At 51.4% G+C, this 20,682-nt stretch overlaps 2 protein-coding genes across 2 annotated transcripts in view; one reads left to right on the top strand and one right to left on the bottom strand.

Moving 5' to 3' along the window:
* The window catches only part of ARHGAP39 (Rho GTPase activating protein 39), a 152,874-nt gene that overhangs the window by 29,526 nt on the left and 102,666 nt on the right, over positions 1-20,682 (bottom strand). The window contains 4 exon segments of the mRNA XM_037802639.1: positions 3-248; positions 250-1,045; positions 9,209-9,292; positions 10,948-11,379. Of these exon segments, the coding sequence (XP_037658567.1) occupies positions 3-248; positions 250-1,045; positions 9,209-9,292; positions 10,948-11,379 (1,558 nt within the window).
* Positions 7,374-8,798, top strand: LOC119509137 (translation initiation factor IF-2-like). The gene is made up of 2 exons (XM_037803009.1): positions 7,374-7,826; positions 8,027-8,798. Exons 1-2 carry the CDS (start codon positions 7,627-7,629, stop codon positions 8,580-8,582), a joined length of 756 nt encoding a protein of 251 aa, XP_037658937.1. The 5' UTR covers positions 7,374-7,626; the 3' UTR covers positions 8,583-8,798.

Below are 20,682 nucleotides of genomic sequence, written 5' to 3' on the forward strand. Positions count from 1 at the left end.
GCCAGGAAGGGCTCGGCCGTGCCATGCGCCCCCTCGGCCTCGCCTGGCCGGTCCCTGCGTGGCGCCTCTGCCACCAGCTGCCCGCCCAGCAGGTCGCGGCCACCCGAGCTGTCCGTGGACGAGGCGCCGGGGTCCTGGGCCAGGGAGGGCTTCCGGCTCTTCCTCTTGCGGGAGCCCGGGGAGTAGCCCGTGGGGGCCAGGGCGTCCTGCTGGCTGCACCAGGACATGGCGTCCTCCTGCGCGGGGGGGCAGTGGCGTGGGCGGCGGGCCGGGCCGGCACTCGGGCCCTTCCATGCTGCTGTAGTCGCCCGAGCGGACCTCCAGGCGCTGGTCCCGGCCCAGGCCGGCGCTGGGCTGCAGGCAGTAGGAGCCGCCGGGGCCGGGCGCGTACCTGGGCCGCGGGCCCACCCGCAGCTTGGGGCTGGCACCGGCCTGCTCCACGTACACCAGCTGCCGCACGTACTCCTTGCCCGCAGGGCTGTACTCAAGGCTCACAAGGCGCTCGGGGCCCTTCTGCTTGGCGAGCACCAGCTGCTGGTAGGGCGAGGCCGAGGCCTGCTTGGGCGACTGCAGGAAGGGGTGCGGCTTGCGCCCTGGCGACTTCTGGGGCGAGCCTGCCTTGTAGCCCCCGCTGGCCTCGTACTGCATGTCCACCGGAGGCTCATCATAGATGGGGGCCTGGAGCTCCACAGGGGGCTCCTCGTACAGCGGAGGCTCGTAGGCGTAGCGAGGGGAGGGGGGCTGCGAGTCGCTGGAGGGTTTGCGGGGCTGGGTCTGCAGTGGGGAGCAGGGCCCCCCGGGCTCGGCTCGCCTCAGAAAGGGCGAGGGCTTCCTCTCAGGGAAGAAGACGGCCACGTCCATGTCGGGGGCGAAGGTCTGCAGGACGGGGGAATGCTGGCTGCCAGAGGGCCTCCGGGAGCGGCCCCCCAGGGGGCTGTCCGAGGGGTAGCCGTTCCCCTGGGGGGCGAGGAAGCTGGGCTCCCGGTCGGGGACTTTGATGAGCATGCGCTCTTTGGTCCCCGAGTTCCAACGCAACGAGGAGGTCCTACAAGGAAGGAGAAAGGCCATTTACTGGCGGGGAGCAGGCAGGCCTGACTCCCTCAGTGCCCCCCATACCACAGGTTGTGCAGTCCCCTGTCTGGAGGCCCCCGGGAGTGACCCACGCACCTGTCCCCCCCCAGAGCTGCAGGCGCAGCCGCCCCTCCTGACCTCGCCCCCTCCCGCCCCCTGGCCTCAGCCCAGCAGCCTTCCTCACCCCCCACCCCCACTCCCCGGGGACGTGGAGGCAGAGGAAGGCCCAGCCAGAGGGGGACGAGTGCACGGGGGCCACCCGGGGCCTCTGCCACGCGGCTCCACGCCCAGCCAAGGGGCTCCCACGAGCTCGGAGAGGCACAGCTTGACACGAGGCCACCTCCCAGCTGCCCAGCGATGCCCGCTGTGAGCCTCAGATTCCACACTGGGGCCTGGAGCCCTGAGTGCCTCGGCTGGCAGGGGACGGCCTGAGGGCAGCAGCGCCCTGTGTCCCAGGCCCTCCCCGCTGGTCGCAGCACCCGAACCCGCGCCGGGGCATGGCACCCGGTGCACGCACGTGCAGTGCACACCTCCCGGCTCGGCGCCCCAACACTGCACACACCTACTCCAGACCCAAACCTGGAAAAGCAGGTGGCAGCCCCAGGACTCCTTCAAGGAGGGGGTGGCAAGCGTGACTGCATCTTTTTTATTCTCTTCCTTTTGTCTTTCGATGACAAGATCTTAATTTTTAATGAATTCCAATCTGTCAATCTTTCCTTTTATGAATAGTAATTTCTATGTCTTGATTAAGAAATCTATGTCTCTCAAAAAGTCAAAAGAATATTCTATTCTACAAATGTTACTGTTTTATCTTTTACATGGAGTTCTAAGATCCATATGGAATTGATTTTTTCACAAATGATTTATTTTTAATTGTGATAATAAATACATAACAAAAATAATTTTAGCCGTTTTAAGTGGACAATTCTTTGACATTAAGCATACTGATGAAACTCTGTAACTTCCACCGATTTCCAGACTGTCTGCATCATCTCGAAGCAGACCTCCCTGGCTCAGCAGGGACCCTCCCTCCCAGCCCACACCCCGCTGGTGACCACCATGCTGCGTCTGCCCCTGTGCACTCACTCATTCTAAGTCTCCCCTACAAGAGAGACCGCACAGTACGTGTCCTCTGGAGTCCGGCTCCTTCGCTCAACACATCTTCAGGGCTGGTCCACACTGCAGTCTGCACCCGCACCGCCCTCCCCGCCACGGCTGTGTAACGTCCCGTGGAGCGCACACCCCACGTTTGGCTTCCACACTCCTCAGCTGGTGGACGTACGAGCTGCCGCCACCTTCTGGCTACTGTGGATCCTGCTGTGATGAGTACCGGTGTGCAAACATCTGTACAAGTCCCTGCTTTCAATTCTCTGGGTACATAACCAGTAGAAATGCTGGGTCATATGGTAATTTCAAGTTTAACCTTCTGAGGAACCACCAAATTGTTTTCCACAGCGGCTGCACCATTTTGCATCCCCCCAGCAACGTGCAAGTTTCCTATTCCTCCACGTTCTCACCAATGCTTGTTATTTCCTGTTTTTCTTTTTAACAATAGCCATCCTAATGGTTATCAAGCGGTATCTCGTAGTTTTGATTTGCATTTCTCTAATGATGTGAGCATGATTTCATAAGCACATTGGCCATGTGGATATCTTCTTTGGAGAAATGTCTATGCAAATCCCTGGTCCATTTTTCAATTGGGTTGTCTGTCTTTCTGTTCAGCTGTAGGAGTTCTTTATATAGTCTGGACATTAAACTTTTATCAGACATATGGTTTCCAAATATTTTCTCCCATTCTCCAGGTCATCTTTTTACTTTATTGATAATCAATACCTTTGATGCACAAAAGTCTTAAATTTTGATGATGTCCATTTTATCTATTTTTTCCTTTGTTGCTTGTGTTCTAGTGTAAAATCTTAAAAAACCATTGCCTACTACAAGGTCCTGAAGACATCTCTGTGCATCCTTGTAAGACTTTTAAGCAATAGCTCTTATATTTAGGTTATTGAACCATTTTTAGTTAATTTTTGTATATGGTGAGAGGTGGGGGTCCACATTCATTGTTTTGCATGTGGATTCCCAGTTGTCCCTGCACCATCTGTTGAAGAGATCATTCTTTCCCCATTTAGTGGATCTGGCTCCCTTGTCAAAAACCAACTGGCCCCAGATGTGGGGGTTCATCTCTGGACTCTCAGTTCTATTCCACTGGTCTCTATGACTATCCTTATGCCAGGACCATACTGTTTTAAGTGCAGTAGGTTTTGAAATCAGGAAGTATGAGTCCTCCAACTTTGTTCTTTTTCAAGACTGTTTTGGCTACCCAAGCCCCTTGCAATTCCACATGAATATGAGGATTAGTTTTTCCATTTCTGCAAAAAAAAAAGGCTGCTGGAATTTTGACACAGATTGCACTGAATCTGGAGATCGCTTTAGGCAGTATTGACATCTTAACAATATTAAAAGTCTTCCAATCCAAGAACACAGGGTGTTTTTTCCTAAAATTTATTTAGGTCCTCTTTAATTTCTTTCAGCAATATTTTGTAGTTTTTAGTGTACAAGGTCTTTCCCCTATTTGGCTAATTTTCTTCCTAGGTAACTTATTCTTTTACATGCTATTCTAAGTGGAGTTCTCTCGATTCCTTTTTCAGATTGTTCATCACCGGTGTATAGGCACCTGCTGACTTCTGCCTGTTTATCTTGTACCTTGCAGCTTTGACGAATTCGTCTCTTAGTTCTAGCAGCTTTCTTGTGGATTCTTTAGGATTTTCCATGGATAATTTACCTTCTTGCTTTCCAATTTGGATGCCTTTTATTACTTTCTCTTGCCTGACTGCTCTCATGAGAACTTCCGGTACAATGCTGAATAACAGGGTGACGGTGGGCATCCTTGTTTTGTTCCTGATTTTAGAGGGAAAGCTTTCAGTCTTGCACCATTGAGTATGATGCGTATTGTGGACTTTCCACAAATACTTTTTTATCATGTTCAGAAAGTTCCCTTCTATTCCTAGGTTTCTGAGTGTTTTTATCATGAAATGAGGTTGGATTGTGAGAAATGTCTATACTGCATCAATTGAGATGACCGAGTTTTTTTCCTTTCATTCTATTAATGTGCTGTATTACTTCATTAGATTTTCTCATATTAAACCATCCATGCATTCTTGGAATAAATTCCTTTTAGTCATGGTATAAAAAAGTACATTAAATCCTTTTAATACACTGTTGGATTCAGTTTGCCAGTATTTTGTTAAGGATTTCTGAATCAATACTGTTCTCGTTTGTTAATGCTGCTGTTATGCAAAATACCAGAAATGGATTGGCTTTTACCACGGGGGTTTATTTGGTTACACAGTTACAGTCTTAAGGCCATAAAGTGTCCACGGTAAGGCATCAATAGGGTACCTTCACTGGAGGATGGCCGTTGGCGTCCGGAAAACCTGTTAGCTGGGTAGGCACGTGGCTGGTGTCTGCTTGCTCCCAGGTTGCGTTTCAAAATGGCGTTCTCCAAAATGTTGCCTTTGGGGCGTTTTGTCCTCTCTTACCTGCAGCTCCTCTTCAAAATGTCACTCTCAGTTGCTCTCAGGTCTTTCTGTGAACTCCTTTATAGGACTCCAGTGATCCAATTAGCACCCACCCTCAATGGGTGGGGTAACACTGCCAAGGAAATTATCCAATCAAAGGTCTCATCCACAGTTGACTGAGTCACATCTCCATGGAAACACCCAATCAAAGGATTCCAATCTAATCAACACTAATATGTCTGCCATCACAAGACTGCATTAAAGAATATGGCTTTTTCTGGGGGACATAATATATACAAACCAGCACAGATACTCATAAGAAATACTGGTCTATAATTTTCTTTTCATGTACTGTCTTTATCTGGCTTTGCAATCAGGGCAGTGCTGGCCTCATAGTATGAGGTAGGAAGTAATACCCTCTCCTCTACTTTTTGCAAGAGTTTGAGAAGGACTGGTATTAAATCATCTTTATGCTTAGAATTCAGCAGTGAAACCAGCAGTCCTGGAAATTTCTTTGTCGGGAAGTTTTCGATTATTGGTAAAAATCTCTTGACTTAAGACTTCCAATCCATGGAGTTGCATTCATTCTTTTGCATGTGGATTTTTCTATTTCTTCTGTTGGATTTTCTATTTCTTCTTGTATCAGAAAAGGTAATTTGTATGTTTCAAGAAAACTGTCCATTTCATCCAGGTTTCCTGATTTGTTAGCATATGCCTGTTCATAACTCCCAGGCATTTTCTTTGTGTGCCTAATGCAAGACAGGGGTCAAGGCCACCTTTTGCTAATATTCCCAGCACTGCTTCCTGAAGACAGAGTGTTTGTTATAAACCAAGTAGTGTGTTTGGGATTCTGTTTCTTCTTTCTACTTTCCATTCTTGAGCCACTGTCTCAATTCTTCAGCTTTATGAGAAAGAAGTCTTGATACCTGATAGTATAAATCTTCCAGATTTGTTCTTTTCCATGATTAACTTGGCTATCCTAGGTCCTTTGCATTTCCACATACAGTTTAGAATCGGCTTGTTAGTTTCCACAAAAACACCTGCCAGGATTTTGACTGGGATTGACTGAATCTACAGAGCAGTCTGGGGAGGAATGGCACGCCTGTAATCCCGAGCCTTCCGTCCAGGAACGGATGTCCCCTTCGTTCACGCGGGTCTTCCTTCATTGTCCTCAGCAACACCTCGGAGTTCTCACTTTAAAAACCTTGCATATCTTTTATTAGATTTACTTCTAGGTATCTAATGTTTTTGATACACCTACAAACGGTATTCTTAACAATTTCATTGTCTAATCATTGGTTGCTTGTATAACAGAAAATTCATTTTTGTATATTGACTTTGTATCCAATAACCTTACTAAGTTCACTAATTCTGATGGACGATCTGCAGATTCTTTTCGATTTTCTACATATACAATGATCTGCAATGATAATGACAGTTTGATTTTCTTCCTTTCCCATCTTTATTTTTTTCCAGCACTTGCCTTGCCCTATTGCACAGCTAGGCCTGTAGGTACGAAGCTGACTAGGAATTGTGACCATGCACATCCTCTTCTTATTTGAAGCCAGTGAGAAAGCATTCAATGTTTCACCATTGCAGTATTATGTCTATTAGTTTTTGTTTTTGATGAAGGAGATTCCTTTTTATTCCTAGTTTTTGTGAGTATCTATATATGTCAATTAGCTCAAGTTATTTTATTTAGTTTTATTCAAATTTATATTCTTGCTAAGTTTTTTGTCAGCTTGTTCTACCAGTTACTGTGGTAGGTGTTAAAAATCTACTGTGAATTTGTCTACTCCTCCTTTTAGTTTGGTTAACTCTTGCTTTATACATTTTACAGTCAAATTGTTAGGTGCATACAAATGTAGGACTGTTATGTCTTCTTGTTGATTTGACCCATTATCAGTAAGAAATGTTCCATTTATCTCCAGAAACACTGTTTGCCTTAAAATCTACTCTGTGTGAATAACGCAAGCTATCTCCACACCCACCTTATCTCGGTGTGCCCCTGCACGGTGGAGCCTCCTCCTGCCCTTTACTCTCAGCCTTTCTCATTTGTTCTGTTTGGGTGTGGAGACGACAGTCCACAGGCAGCTCCCGCCTCCCTGTGACCACAGCCGGGCCCCGTGCCAGGGCCAAGGGGGCCTGGATCCTGGACAGGATGAGGTGTGCGGCTGATGCCTGTGGGGCGCCCAGGGGCGAGGCGCTCCTGGAGACTGTGTGCTAAGGCACCCGCTATGGTGGGCGGGAGCACTGCCCCTCCACCGGGACACGAGCAGCGTGCACAGTCTGTCTTCCTGCATCGGCCACGGACGGAGGCCTGCTGGCTGTGGGGGGCCCTGGCCGCAGTGCCAGCCTGGAGACATCAGCGCACGGGCTCTGGAGTCTGAGCAAAGCTTGGAAAAATCACCTGGCATCTCTCTGCGTCCGCTTCCTCGTCAGTTATCATGGGGATTAAATAACACAATGGGCATGTGATAAAGTTCTCAGCTCAGCACCAAGCCACAGGAAGCTCTAAGTAAATGTCAACCCTTATTTTCACACATCTAGCAAATATTTACTCAGTTCTGCGTGCCGGGGCCTCTGCTGGGGCTGCTGAAGGGCATGACAGACGGACACAGCACAGGTGACGAGAGCTGTGCAGGAAGCCCAAGCCGGGGGAAGTCCTGGGCCAGGCCCTGGGCTGCCGCCAAGAGGAGCCTGGGAAGGGTCCCAGGTGGCCGTGTCGTCATCACCTGGCTCCCTCTCCAGACACGCCGTGTGGTCCTTTCCTGTGAGCAAGTTCCATCCCACAAAGAACAAAAGGGGAAACTCACGGAAGCCCCACCCTCGTGAGGAGGGGGTCCCTGGGAGCTGCCCAGGGCAGGGGGCTGCGGCGCACCGGCCTCTGACCACGCCCCTCCCGGAGGGAACGTGCGGGCCGGCACCTCCCCCAGCCTCTCCCGACCAGCAGGGCCCCCACACCCGTGTGCAGGCAGGGCCACGGGGCTGACCTGGGCCTGCACAGGCGGCACCAGCTGGGGGGCCCTGGGCTCACATGAGCAGGGGAGCCGCAGGGGTGCACTGTGAGCCTCCAGCTCATTTGCCTCTTCTCCAGGCTCTTCTCCGATTGACTCGCTGTCTCCTCACCCCAAGAGCCGCCAGCAAAACCATCCCCAGAGGGCATATGCGACGTGGCCCAGCCCACGCAGGCTTGCAGCAGCCAACAGGAGGCGGGCAAAGGGCTGAGCCCAAAAGGTATTTCTAACATCCAACTTTAACCGGGGCCTGCTACAAACAGGAAGGCTGCTGAGCCCTGTCTTTAAGAAGTTCAGGAAGGAGCGGACGAGCCTGCCTGGGTGCAGGCGGCAGGGAGGGGGTCGCTCAGCCTCGAGGGTGTGGGCGGGGGTCAGGGACCCCGGCGGGGCCCTCACGGATCTGAGGACGGCGGTTCCCAGATCCACCAGGGCTTGCCCAGACCGCGGATTCAGCAGGTCGGGGCCCAAGAATCGCGTCTCTAAGAGTCGGAACGGGGTCGCCGAGGCTGTGGCCGCTCAGGGTGAGGAAGAGCCAGGCGCAGGCCCCGGGAAGCAGCGGGCAGCGCCCCCGTCCCTGCAGAGCTGCCTAACTAAGTCCTCCCCGGAAAAGCCAGCTCTTCCTAGCGGAGCCCTGAAACGATGGGAAACGCAGCCACAGAGGGCTCCACTGCTGCCTGGGTCCCGCCTGTCACCCGCCCGCCCATCGGCACCCGGTGCCCCCACCCCGAGGGCTGTGCTCCGCGGCACTCGCCACCACCCAGGGACACGCCGCCCCCATGCACTGTGCTTCTGTCTAGCACCGAGCAACTGTGAGCCTTCAAGCAAACCAGAGGCCTCCGGGCCCAGCTTCCTCTGCCGTGCTGCCTGCCCGGGCTGTGTCGCGGGGGCCACGGCCCCTCCTTGCGGTCCTTCACGGCGTCACTTGGGCCACGTCTCCTCTCCCAGAACGGGAGCCCCTCTGGGATCTTGTTGCTGAGGGAGGAGCCGCTAAGGCCAGAAGCTGAAGCAAGGTGACCTGGGAGGGAGGGACCGGCAGGCGCCGCCATGGCCTTGTTGCCTGATGGAGGGGCCGATGCTCACCGGCAGCGGCTCTGCAGAGAAGCTATCGTCCTGCAGGTGCCACGAGTGGGGCATTTTCACGGCGTGGGACTGCAAACGTTATAAGCTAATAAATCCCCACCGTTAAAACGCAGTCCATTTCTGGTAGACTGCATTTTGTCAGCTTTGGCAGACAAAAACAGTGTACAAATGTAAGAATGTCAGAGTATGATTTTGTAAGAGTAAGAATGTATGAGTGTGTGCAAGTGTGTGCAAAGGTGTGTAAATGTGTGTGAGGGTGTGTGCGCGCAAGGACACGTGAGCATGCATGGGTGTATGTGTGTGTAAGGGTGTGTGGGAGTGTGGTGGGGAGAGGTGGGGGGAAGCAACCAAGAGGCGGAGAGGGGAAACAAGGGCTGAGAGACCCACACAGGCCGCAGGACCCGCCGGACAGCGCAGAGCCGGGCGAAGGCTCGGGGCAGCTTTTTGGACCAGCCCCAGGGGAGCCGCCACACAGCCCCGGGCACCAGGAGCCGGGCAGGGCGCCGAGAGCAGACGCTCTACCTGTAGTGGAGCAGCTGGCCGTCGGCGCTGTGGTCCCGGTAAACCTCGTAGTCCCTCTCCAGGAGCGCTCCTGATGGTGACGGGCTGAAACACAGCAGGTGAGAGAAGCACAAGAACACAAGCGTCAACAACTTCAAAACTCGGAGCAGCAGCTGCCGTCTCCTTTCTCGGACACGGACGCGTGTGGTGTTGCCCATCATTGATTTCCATTCCCCAGGAACGGGCTCTGCCCAGACTCCAAACAGGGTTTCCTCTGGACACCTGGCTCTGGCCCAGAGAGGTGGGCTGGGACCCCTGCCCTCTGGCAGGGCTCAGGCTTGCTCCTGGATCCCAGAGCTCAGTGCTCCTGGGATCCCCGACGGGAGAGTGAGAACAAAACTTCAGCCACAGGAGACGGGCGCCCCGAGAAGGAAGCGTGAGGCCACTGGACGCTGTCCTGGGACGCGGGCCCCGCAGCCTGCCTGCGTCAGGACAGCCGCCCACCCGGGGCTGCTCCTCTTGGCAGCCTCGCACCTCGGGGCCTGCTGGTGTTCAGCCAGGCCACATCGTCCAGATCCTTCTCACTCGCCTGCTTGCCGTTCCCCCCCCACCCCCCCGGAAACGGGGCCAGGTGGCCTGGCTGCCCCATGCAGCCGGGCACCCAACATGTGCACACGGTGCCTGTGTGAGTGAGCGCGGGAGAAGGCTTGGATCAGTCACGGTTGACAGCAGCGTGACTGCCATGGAGAGATGCCCCCGCACAGCTACCCTCGGTCAGGGAGCTGGGGCAGTGTGTCGCAGCCCCACTTTCCACGGTTACAAACAAAGAGAACAAGGTGGAGGAACGGGCAGGGGCAGATGCCAAGGCGCAGCCCCCGCCCACTGGCACCCAGGCCGGCTTAGAGCCTGACCTGCCACCACCCCTGGGGACCCCGGACCCCACACCCAGCTCTGAGCCTCATCTGCAGTGATGACCACAGAGCTAATTCTATGGGGTCACAGGTCAGCTCCTGCCTGGCGCATGCCAAACCCTGGGACAACGGGGACGCACACGACCCCATGCTCCGGAGGCGAGTGCACACAGCTCTAAGGAATGGCAGGGGCTGGAGATGGGGGATGGTGGTAGGAGGTGGGGGCCTCTCTGCTGGAGGAGACTCCAGCCAAGACCTGCAGGGGCTGCCCTGGTGGGAGACTCGCAGCCTGAGAAGCAGCATGGCCGGCAGTGCGAGGTGGGCCGGGGAGGGTGGGGGTCCCAGGGCTACTGAGCAGGCAGGAGGGCTGGTAACAGACAGCCACCCTGGGGCTCTGACACATCTTCCTGGAGCTCTGGGGTGGCTGAGCACAGCCCAGGTGAGGCCGCGCTGGTGGCAGTGCCAGCCTCGGCTCCAAGTGCTCTGTCTGCAACTGCCTGGCCTGGAGCCTCAGGTTTTCCACTTGTGAAATGGGGGCACCACCGGCAGCTCTCCCCCAGGTGAGATCAGCCTCCACCGACTGCCCCAGGTCAGGGCTTGCATCCCCCACCAGGCCCCACCCCAGCCATGCGCATTGTGTTCTCAGGGTGGCCCACTGGGTTCTGCCCTAAAGCCGCGTTCGTGTTTCCCAGGAGCTGAGACGCTCCACAGCCCTGAGCCGGAAGCCCCCAACAGACAGGCCGACGGCCAGGCCTGGGGGCAGTCGGGAGAGGCCTGGCCTCGGTGTCCCTGCTGGAGGGGCTTGGACGGCAGCTGCCTCCCGAGCCTGGCCCGCCCAGGCCCCCTTACCTGCCCTCCTCCCGCGTAGCGCCGAAGGGCGCCTGCCGGCTTGCCCTGCCCAGCGGCTCCTGCCCCTTGTCGCTGGTGTCGGGCTCAGGCTCCAGGGAGGAGCTGGCACTGCCCTCGCGGCTGGTGCTGCTGGCACGCCCGGGGCTGTTCTCGGCTGAGGCACGGGGGGACTCGGTGTTCTGCTTCAGGGTCTGCAGCTTGGCCAGGGGGATGATGTCGCAGCTCTGCGGGCGGTGCCACACGGTGCGCTGCGTCGCCGCGTTGTAGTAGTAGAAGCGCGAGGTGTTGGGGTCGAAGAGCTCCCACCACTGGTTCTCACTGGTGCGCTTGATGCGGACGCCGGCCGGCGGGTCCCACACGCACTCGCCCGTGAGCAGGTTGGCGTACATGCGCTCCCGCGTGCGCGGCTCGATAATCTCCACCCACTCCAGCCTGCAAGCAGCAGAGCAGGGAGTCAGGCGGGCGCTCACAGCGGGGAAGCCGAGGCCCTGGCCCTGGCACCAGCAGGAGCCCCATAGCCTCCTGCCGGGGCTCGCCGCTGTGCCCCACCGGCCTGCGAGAACTCGGGTGCCACGTGCAGGCTGAGCTCCGCCTGTCCGCTCCCCCGGCCCTCCGTGAGCTGCAAACAGCCTGGCTCCCCGAGCAGCTTCTCGTGCAGCTGCAAAGCCTCACTCCCACCCACCAGCTTCAAACGTGAGAAGTCAGGTCACAGAAGAGGAAAAGAGCACAAATCAAACCCACAGTCCCGGTTCCCGGCTACTCCTCGGTGCCCACCCTTGGCCACTCCCACTCTGTGGACCCCTCGATCTTCCTCGTGTACCCAAGGAGTGGAGCTGCTGTGCCAACACGAGTGGGGCCTGGCCCCGCGTGGAGCAGGACAGTTTTGAGGTGCCACGGAGGCTCCGAGCTCGGGGAGTCCTGGTTTTGCCCCAGCTGTGCTCCTTGTGGCCTGGGCCCCCCACATGTCCCCCCACCAACACGTCTGCTGAAGGAGCACAGCCCACCCAGCTTCCTTCTCTGCTGCCTGGGTCACCGCCATCGCCCCACTGGGCCAGGCGAGCTGAGGGGGGCTCTGTGCCAGAGACAGAGGCAGAGCTGTGAAGCCCAGATAGCCCCATGGCTCCCCAACAACAGAGGCAGATACGCCCCACAGCAGGCCCAGGGCACCCCAGCCCGGTGGACACCGGCCCACGGATATGCCTCCAACCCTGGAACTTTTTTTATGAAAAAGATAACTCAGAAAGTTTCAGTCCCTCCAGACAAGAGCATTTCAACGCTTGTGTATTTAACACCGGGGAACGCCCCAGCTAGCACTCGCCTCTCTCACCGCTGCCGGGCTCCCCTGCGGACACGCAGCAGCTGCCGGCCAGAGCGCACCTGCCCCCGGCTGGGTACCTACCACTGCACCGGGGCGGGGGGGCTCATTTCAGGGAAAAGAGAAAGAACGCCAGCACCGTGGGGGGAGGGGGCAGGAGACGGGCCTCCCCCCTCACTGGATACCCGAAGAAAAGCCATCGCTCACGAGAGGACGGAGACAGCAGCTGGGCAGGAGGGGACAGAGGGAGGGCGCCAGCCGGGCTGCTCTGCGCAAGAGCCCTGGGCAGGGGCGTGGTGTCGCGGGGCCGCGAGGAGGAGCAGGGCCGGGGCCCCGGGGGAATGCCGAGGCCCCTCCTCCACGCTGGGGGGCCGGGGTGCGGGAGAGGAAGCAGGGGCTGGGGAGAGCGGCCGGAGCCCCCGCAGGAGCGCGCGCTGGGGCAGGACGGCGTGGGCAGGTGCGCCGCCGCCGGGTGGGCGCCCGGTGCTCTGGACCCCAACCCTCCCCGGAGGCGTCGCTGACAGGAGCGCCTGAGCTGGCCGCCGGGCACGGCGCTCCGAGCGGGAACCCCATGGCCTGGAGGCCTCGCCCTGGGGGGGCGGCACCTGCTGGGTCACCCGCCGCCCCCACGACTGCTGTTCTCCCTGATCACGGAGTGTCCCTGGGGAGACGCTCTAGGCCTCGCCTGCTTCCCCACTCTCGGGAGCTGGGGACGTCCGGCTGGAATTCTGGGAGCAGGCCCTTCCCACCCCCACATGCCTACTCCTATCAGCCCGGGCCTGGGGGTTCTGACCACCCGGGACTGTCGTTTTTCTCACATGCGCCGCCCCACAGTTGCCCCCGCCCCGGACACGCCCCAGCCGGTGCCTCAAGGGGCCCTCAATGGGAGCGGGGCCCCGGGAAGTGGGGTCCACGCCGACGCGCCCTTGCAGGCGCTCCCACCCCGACCACGGCTCTTCCCGCCACACGGCCCCCGGGACAAGGCCCCCTGCCCTCCTACGGCTCTGAGAGCCCTTCCAGGGCTTGTTTCTTGGCTAGGAGCAACCCTGGACGCGTCTAGAAAATGCTGGACGCGAGCGACTCAGTCACCAGCGCGCCGTTGGGAACAGTGGCTTAGCCGGAGGAGGACACCTGCGTCAGCAACTCACTCTGCCCACCAGGTGACGGCACCCTGAAGAACCCCAAGGACCTGCTGCACCGCACCGCCCCACCCCCTCCACCAGTCGCTCTTTGCCAAGGGGCTGGACATCACACGGCAGCCTGAGTACTCCAGGGAGTTGGGAATTTGCAAATGACAATTTTTCTGGCTAAAATGCACAGGTGAAGACTTTCCTCACTCCTGATACTCCAAATGGCGCAAGACCTGCCCAGCAACGACAGGCCAGCCTGGCCTCGGGTTTCCCAGTCCTCCCCAGGCCGCAGCCACATTCGGCTCCTACGGCCAGCGGGCAGCTGAGGACGAAGCACATGGGGTGAAGCTGGGCGAGGAGCTGCTCGAACACTCTGGAAATTCACCACCTCACAGTCAGCAGCCACTGGAGCCTGTCCCTCCGGCCAGCAGACAGCCCTGAAGCTGGGACTCAAGGAACACGGAACGTCTGCTCCGGGCCCTGAGGGCGCGTGACAAGGAGCCGATGGCCTGCCCAGCTCTGCTGCGGGCCGACCGCCCCGGCTGCCTCCCCTGCACAAGGAGCCGGGAGCACCAGGGCCTGCCCTCCACGTGGGCACTGCCTGCCCACTGAGCCTCTGTGAACTGCTGCCCGACACTGTCATGCTGGCTTTCAAAGCCTCTCTCCAGCCTAAGATAAGGTGTGTGCGTAAACTGGGATGACAAGCCATTATGCTGTGAATCTGCTGCATCTTAACTGCATGTTCATTCTTATCACCAAAAACTTGCACTGCCTGTGCCTAAAAACTGCTGCCCATGGAGCGGCTGAAACAAATGGAAAACTCGCTACAAGGCCCCCACCTCCCACGCAGGTGGCTGTAGGGCGCACGGTCACTAGCCACCCAGGCACAGCCTCCTCCTCTTCAGTGATGAAGGTCAAGCTCTGAAAACAGTGCTTGGCCGTAGCCACTGCTCAATCAGCTGCCCAAACCCGTCCAAGGTGGAATCATCTGAACAGTCTACAGCCGTTAAAGAAAGTGAATTCTTAACAAAGCAGCTCTCGACACAGAAATTTACAGGCCCGGATGGTTTCCCTGGAGACTTCTACCAAACCTTTCAAGAACACCTAACATCAATTTTACATCATCTCTTACAGAGAATAAATGAGGGAACACATCTTAGTTCATTTTAAGAGGTCAGTTTTACCCTGACAAAATACCAAAGACAGAACCAGAAAAAAAGAAGAAAGAAAACTACAGACTAATTCCTCTCATGACTTCAGTGCAAAATTTTCAACAAAATATTCGCAAACCAAATCCAGCAATGTATAAAAATAATTACACACCACACAGTAGGAGTCACCCAGGGATGATGTGAACCAATATACTCTGCCCTCTCAAGAGGTGAGAGAAGGAAAAGGCACATGGTCCTGTTAACTGATGCAGGAAAAGCATGTGATAAAATCCAGCATCCATTCCCGATAAAAACTTAAAGCAAATCAGGAATAGATGGAAACATCCTCGACTTGATAAAGAGCATCTACAAAAATACCTACACCAAAGGAAATGTTAAAAAACAGATTGGGGTGATGAATGCGTAACTATATAATGGAACTGTAAACAGCTGATTGTACACCATGGATGACTGTATGGGATGTGAGTATATCCCAATAAAACTGAGCTTAATTTAAAAAATAAATACCTACACCACGGTGAACCTGGACCTGACACCATGGGTTTGGAAATGCCTTCTTCATAGAGGCGGGCAAGATGGTGGAGTGGTGAGGTGTACGTTTTAGTTACTTCTCCAGGGAAGGAGGTAGAAAGCCAGGAACTGCGTGGACCGGACACCGCAGAGCAATCTGACTTTGGGCATACTTCATACAACACTCATGAATGCATGGAGCTGCTGAGATCAGTGAAATCTCAGACTGGGAGCCTCCCTACAAAGCCCTGCAGCCCAGAACTGCCCTGGGGGGATGGCACTCACCTGTGACATAGCACAGTCATCCCTCAACAGAGGACCCGGGGTGCACAGCCTGGAAGAGGGGCCCACTTGCAAGTCTCAGGAGCCATACGCCAATACCAAGGACTTGTGGGTCAGTGGCAGAGACAAACTGTGGCAGGACTGAACTGAAGGATTAGACTATTGCAGCAGCTTTAAATCTCCAGGATCACCAGGGAGATTTGATTGTTAGAGCCGTCCCCCCTCCCTGACTGCCCAGAAACACGCTCCATATACAGGGCGGGCAACACCAACTACACACGCAAGTTTGGTGCACCCATTGGACCCCACAAGACTCACTCCCCCACTCACCAAAAAGGCTAAGCAGGGGAGAACTGGCTTGAGGGGAACAGGTGGCTCATGGAGGCCACCTGCTGGTTAGTTAGAGAAAGTGTACTCCACGAAGCTGTAGATCGGACAAATAAGAGAAGGATTTCAATCAGTCTACAAATCCTAAAAGAACCCTATCAAGTTAAGCAAATGCTAAGAGGCCAAAAACAACAGAAAATTTTAAACCAGATGACATGGATAACCCAAGCCAAAGCACCCAAATCAAAAGATCAGAGGAGACACAGTACCTGGAGCAATTAATCAAAGAACTAAAGATGAAAAACGAGAGCATGGCACAGGATATAAAGGACATGAAGAAGACCCTAGGAGAGCATAAAGAAGACATTGCAAGAGTAAATAAAAAAATAGATGATCTTATGGAAATTAAAGAAACTGTTGACCAAATTAAAAAGATTCTGCATACTCATAGTACAAGACTAGAGGAAGCTGAACAATGAATCAGTGACCTGGAAGATGACAGAATGGAAAATGAAAGAACAAAAGAAAGAATGGGGAAAAAAATAAAAAAAAATCTAAATGGACCTCAGGGATATGATAGATAATGTAAAACATCCAAATATAAGACTCATTGGTGTTCCAGAAGGGGAAGAGAAGGGTAAAGGTCTAGGAAGAGTATTCAAAGAAATTGTTGGGGAAGACTTCCCAAATCTTCTAAACACCATCAATACACATTCATAAATGCCCAGCGAACTCCAAACAGAAGAAATCCAAATAAACCCACTCCGAGACATATTCTGATCACACTGTCAAGCACGGAAGAGAAGGAGCAAGTTCTGAAAGCAGCAAGAGAAAAGCAATTCACCACATACAAAGGAAACAGCATAAGACTAAGTAGTAACTACTCACTAGCCACCATGGAGGCGAGAAGGCAGTGGCATGACATATTTAAAATTCTGAGTGAGAAAAATTTCCAACCAAGAATACTTTATCCAGCAAAGCTCTCCTTCAAATTTGAGGGACAGCTTAAATTTCTCACAGACAAACAAATGCTGAGAGAATTTGCTAACAAGAGACCTGCCCTACTGGAGATACTAAAGGGAGCCCTACAGACAGAGAAACAAAGAAAGGAGAGAGACATGGAGAAAGGTTCAGTACTGAAGAGATTCAGTATGGGTACATTAAAGGATATTAACAGAGAGAGGGAAAAAAATATGCATGACAAACATAAACCAAAGGATGAGATGGCTGATTCAAGAAATGCCTTCACGGTTATAACGCTGAATGTAAATGGATTAAACTCCCCAATTAAAAGATATAGATTCACAGAATGGATAAAAAGAAAATGAACCATCAATATGTTGCATACAAGAGACTCATCTTAGACAAAGGGACACAAAGAAATTGAAAGTGAAAGGATGGAAAAAAATATTTCATGCAAGCTACAGCCAAAACAAAGCAGGTGTAGCAATATTAATCTCAGATAAAATAGACTTTAAATGCAAGGATGTTTTGAGAGACAAAGAAGGCCACTACATACTAATAAAAGGGGCAATTCAGCAAGAAGAAATAACAATCGTAAATGTCTATGCACCCAATCAAGGTGCCACAAAATACATGAGAGAAACACTGGCAAAACTAAAGGAAGCAATTGATGTTTCCACAATAATTGTGGGAGACTTCAACACATCACTCTCTCCTATAGACAGATCAACCAGACAGAAGACCAATAAAGAAACTGAAAACCTAAACAATCTGATAAATGAATTGGATTTAACAGACATATATAGAACATTACATCCCAAATCACCAGGATACACATTCTTCTCTAGTGCTCATGGAACTTTCTCCAGAATAGATCAAATGCTGGGATATAAAACAAGCCTCAATAAATTTAAAAAAATTGAAATTATTCGAAGCACATTCTCTGACCACAATGGAATACAATTAGAAGTCAATAACCATCAGAGACTTAGAAAATTCACAAATACCTGGAGGTTAAACAACACGCTCCTGAACAATCAGTGGGTTAAAGAAGAAACAGCAAGAGAAATTGCTAAATATATAGAGATGAATGAAAATGAGAACACAACATACCAAAACCTATGGGATGCAGCAAAAGTGGTACTGAGGGGGAAATTTATAGACTAAATGCATATATTAAAAAGGAAGAAAGAGCCAAAATCAAAGAATTAATGGATCAACTGAAGACGCTAGAAAATGAACAGCAAACCAATCCTAAACCAAGTAGAAGAAAAGAAATAACAAGGATTAAAGCAGAAATAAATGACATAGAGAACAAAAACAATAGAGAGGATAAATAACACCAAAAGTTGGTTCTTTGAGAAGATCAACAAGATTGACAAGCCCCTAGCTAGACTGACAAAATCAAAAAGAGAGAAGATCCATATAAACAAAATAATGAATGAAAAAGATGACATTACTGCAGATCCTGAAGGAATTATAAAAATTACAAGAGGATACTATGAACAACTGTAAGGCAACAAACTGGATAATGTAGAGGAAATGGACAATTTCCTGGAAACATATGAACAACCTAGACTGACCAGAGAAGAAACAGAAGACCTCAATCAACCCATCACAAGCAAAGAGATCCAATCAGTCATCAAAAAACTTCCCACAAATAAATGCCCAGGGCCAGATGACTTCACAGGGGAATTCTACCAAACTTTCCAGAAAGAACTGACACCAATCTTACTTAAACTCTTTCTGAACATTGAAGAAAATGGAACACTACCTAACTCATTTTATGAAGCTAACATCAATCTCATACCAAAACCAGGCAAAGATGCTACAAAAAAGGAAAACTACTGGCCAATCTCCCTAATGAATATAGATGCAAAAATTCTCAACAAAACACTTGCAAATCGAATCCAAAGACACATTAAAAAAATCATACACCATGACCAAGTGGGGTTCATTCCAGGCATGCAAGGATGGTTCAACATAAGAAAATCAGTCAATGTATTACAAAACATTAACAAATCAAAAGGGAAAAATCAAATGATCATCTCAATAGATGCTGAAAAAGCATTCGACAAAATCCAACATCCGTTTTTGATAAAAACACTTCAAAAGGTAGGAATTGAAGGAAACTTCCTCAATATGATAAAGAGCATATATGAAAAACCCACAGCCAGCATAGTACTCAATGGTGAGAGACTGAAAGCCTTCCCTCTAAGATCAGGAACAAGACAAGGCTGTCCGCTGTCACCACTGTTATTCAACATTGTGCTGGAAGTGCTAGCCAGGGCAATCCGGCAAGACAAAGAAATAAAAGGCATCCAAATTGGAAAGGAAGAAGTAAAACTGTCATTGTTTGCAGATGATATGATCTCATATCTGGAAAACCCTGAGAAATCAACGATACAGCTACTAGAGCTAATAAACAAATTTAGCAAAGTAGCAGGATACAAGATTAATGCACGTAAGTCAGTAATGTTTCTATATGCTAGAAATGAACAAACTGAAGAGACACTCAAGAAAAAGATACCATTTTCAATAGCAACTAAAAAAATCAAGTACCTAGGAATAAACTTAACCAAAGATGTAAAAGACCTATACAAAGAAAACTACATAACTCTACTAAAAGAAATAGAAGGGGACCTTAAAAGATGGAAAAATATTCCATGTTCATGGATAGGAAGGCTAAATGTTATTAAGGTGTCAATCCTACCCAAACTCATCTACAGATTCAATGAAATCCCAATCAAAATTCCAACAACCTACTTTGCAGACTTGGAAAAGCTAGTTATCAAATTTATTTGGAAAGGGAATATGCCTCGAATTGCTAAAGACACTCTAAAAAAGAAAAACGAAGTGGGAGGACTTACACTCCCTGACTTTGAAGCTTATTATAAAGCCACAGTTGCCAAAACAGCATGGTACTGGCACAAAGATAGACATATAGATCAATGGAATCAAATTGAGAATTCGGAAATAGAACCCCAGATCTATGGCCGACTGATGTTTGATAAGGCTCCCAAAGTCACTGAACTGGGTCATAACAGTCTTTTCAACAAATGGGGCTGGGAGAGTTGGATATCCATATTCAAAGGAATGAAAGAAGACCCCTACCTCACACCCTAGACAAAAATTAACTCAAAATGGATCAAAGATCTCATTATAAAAAAAAGTACCATAAAACTCCTAGAAGATAATGAAGGGAAACGTCTTCAATACCTTGTATTAGGCGGCCACTTCCTAGACCTTACACCCAAAGCACAAGCAACAAAAGAAAAAATAGATAAATGGGAACTCCTCAAGCTTAGAAGTTTCTGTACCTCAAAGGAATTTGTCAGAAAGGTAAAGAGGCAGCCAACTCAATGGGAAAAAATTTTTGGAAACAATGTATCTGACAAAAGACTGATATCTTGCATATATAAAGAAATCCTGCAACTCAATGACGATAGTACAGACAGCCCAATTATAAAATGGGCAAAAGATACGAAAACACAGTTCTCTGAAGAGGAAAGACAAATGGCCAAGAAACACGAAAAAATGTTCAGCTTCACTCGCTATTAGAGAGATGCAAATTAAGACCACAATGAGATACCATCTCACACCAATTAGAATGGCTGCCATTAAAGAAACAGGAAACTACAAATGCTGGAGGGGAATGTGGAGAAATTGGAACTCTTATTCATTGTTGGTGGGACTATATAATGGTTTAGCCACTCTTTAAGTCAGTCTGGCAGTTCCTTAGAAAACTAGATATAGAGTTACCCTTTGATCCAGCAATTGCACTTCTTGGTATATACCCGGAAGATCGGAAAGCAGTGACACGAACAGATATCTGCACGCCAATGTTCATAGCAGCATTATTCACAACTGCCAAGAGATGGAAACAACCCAAATGTCCTTCAACAGATGAGTAGATAAATAAAATGTGGTATATACACACGATGGAATACTACACGGCAGTAAGAAGGAACTATGTCGTGAAACATATGACAACATGGATGAACCTTGAAGACATAATGCTGAGCGAAATAAGCCA

This window comes from Choloepus didactylus, chromosome 14, assembly GCF_015220235.1.
Source record: "Choloepus didactylus isolate mChoDid1 chromosome 14, mChoDid1.pri, whole genome shotgun sequence".
Lineage (NCBI taxonomy): Eukaryota > Metazoa > Chordata > Mammalia > Pilosa > Megalonychidae > Choloepus > Choloepus didactylus.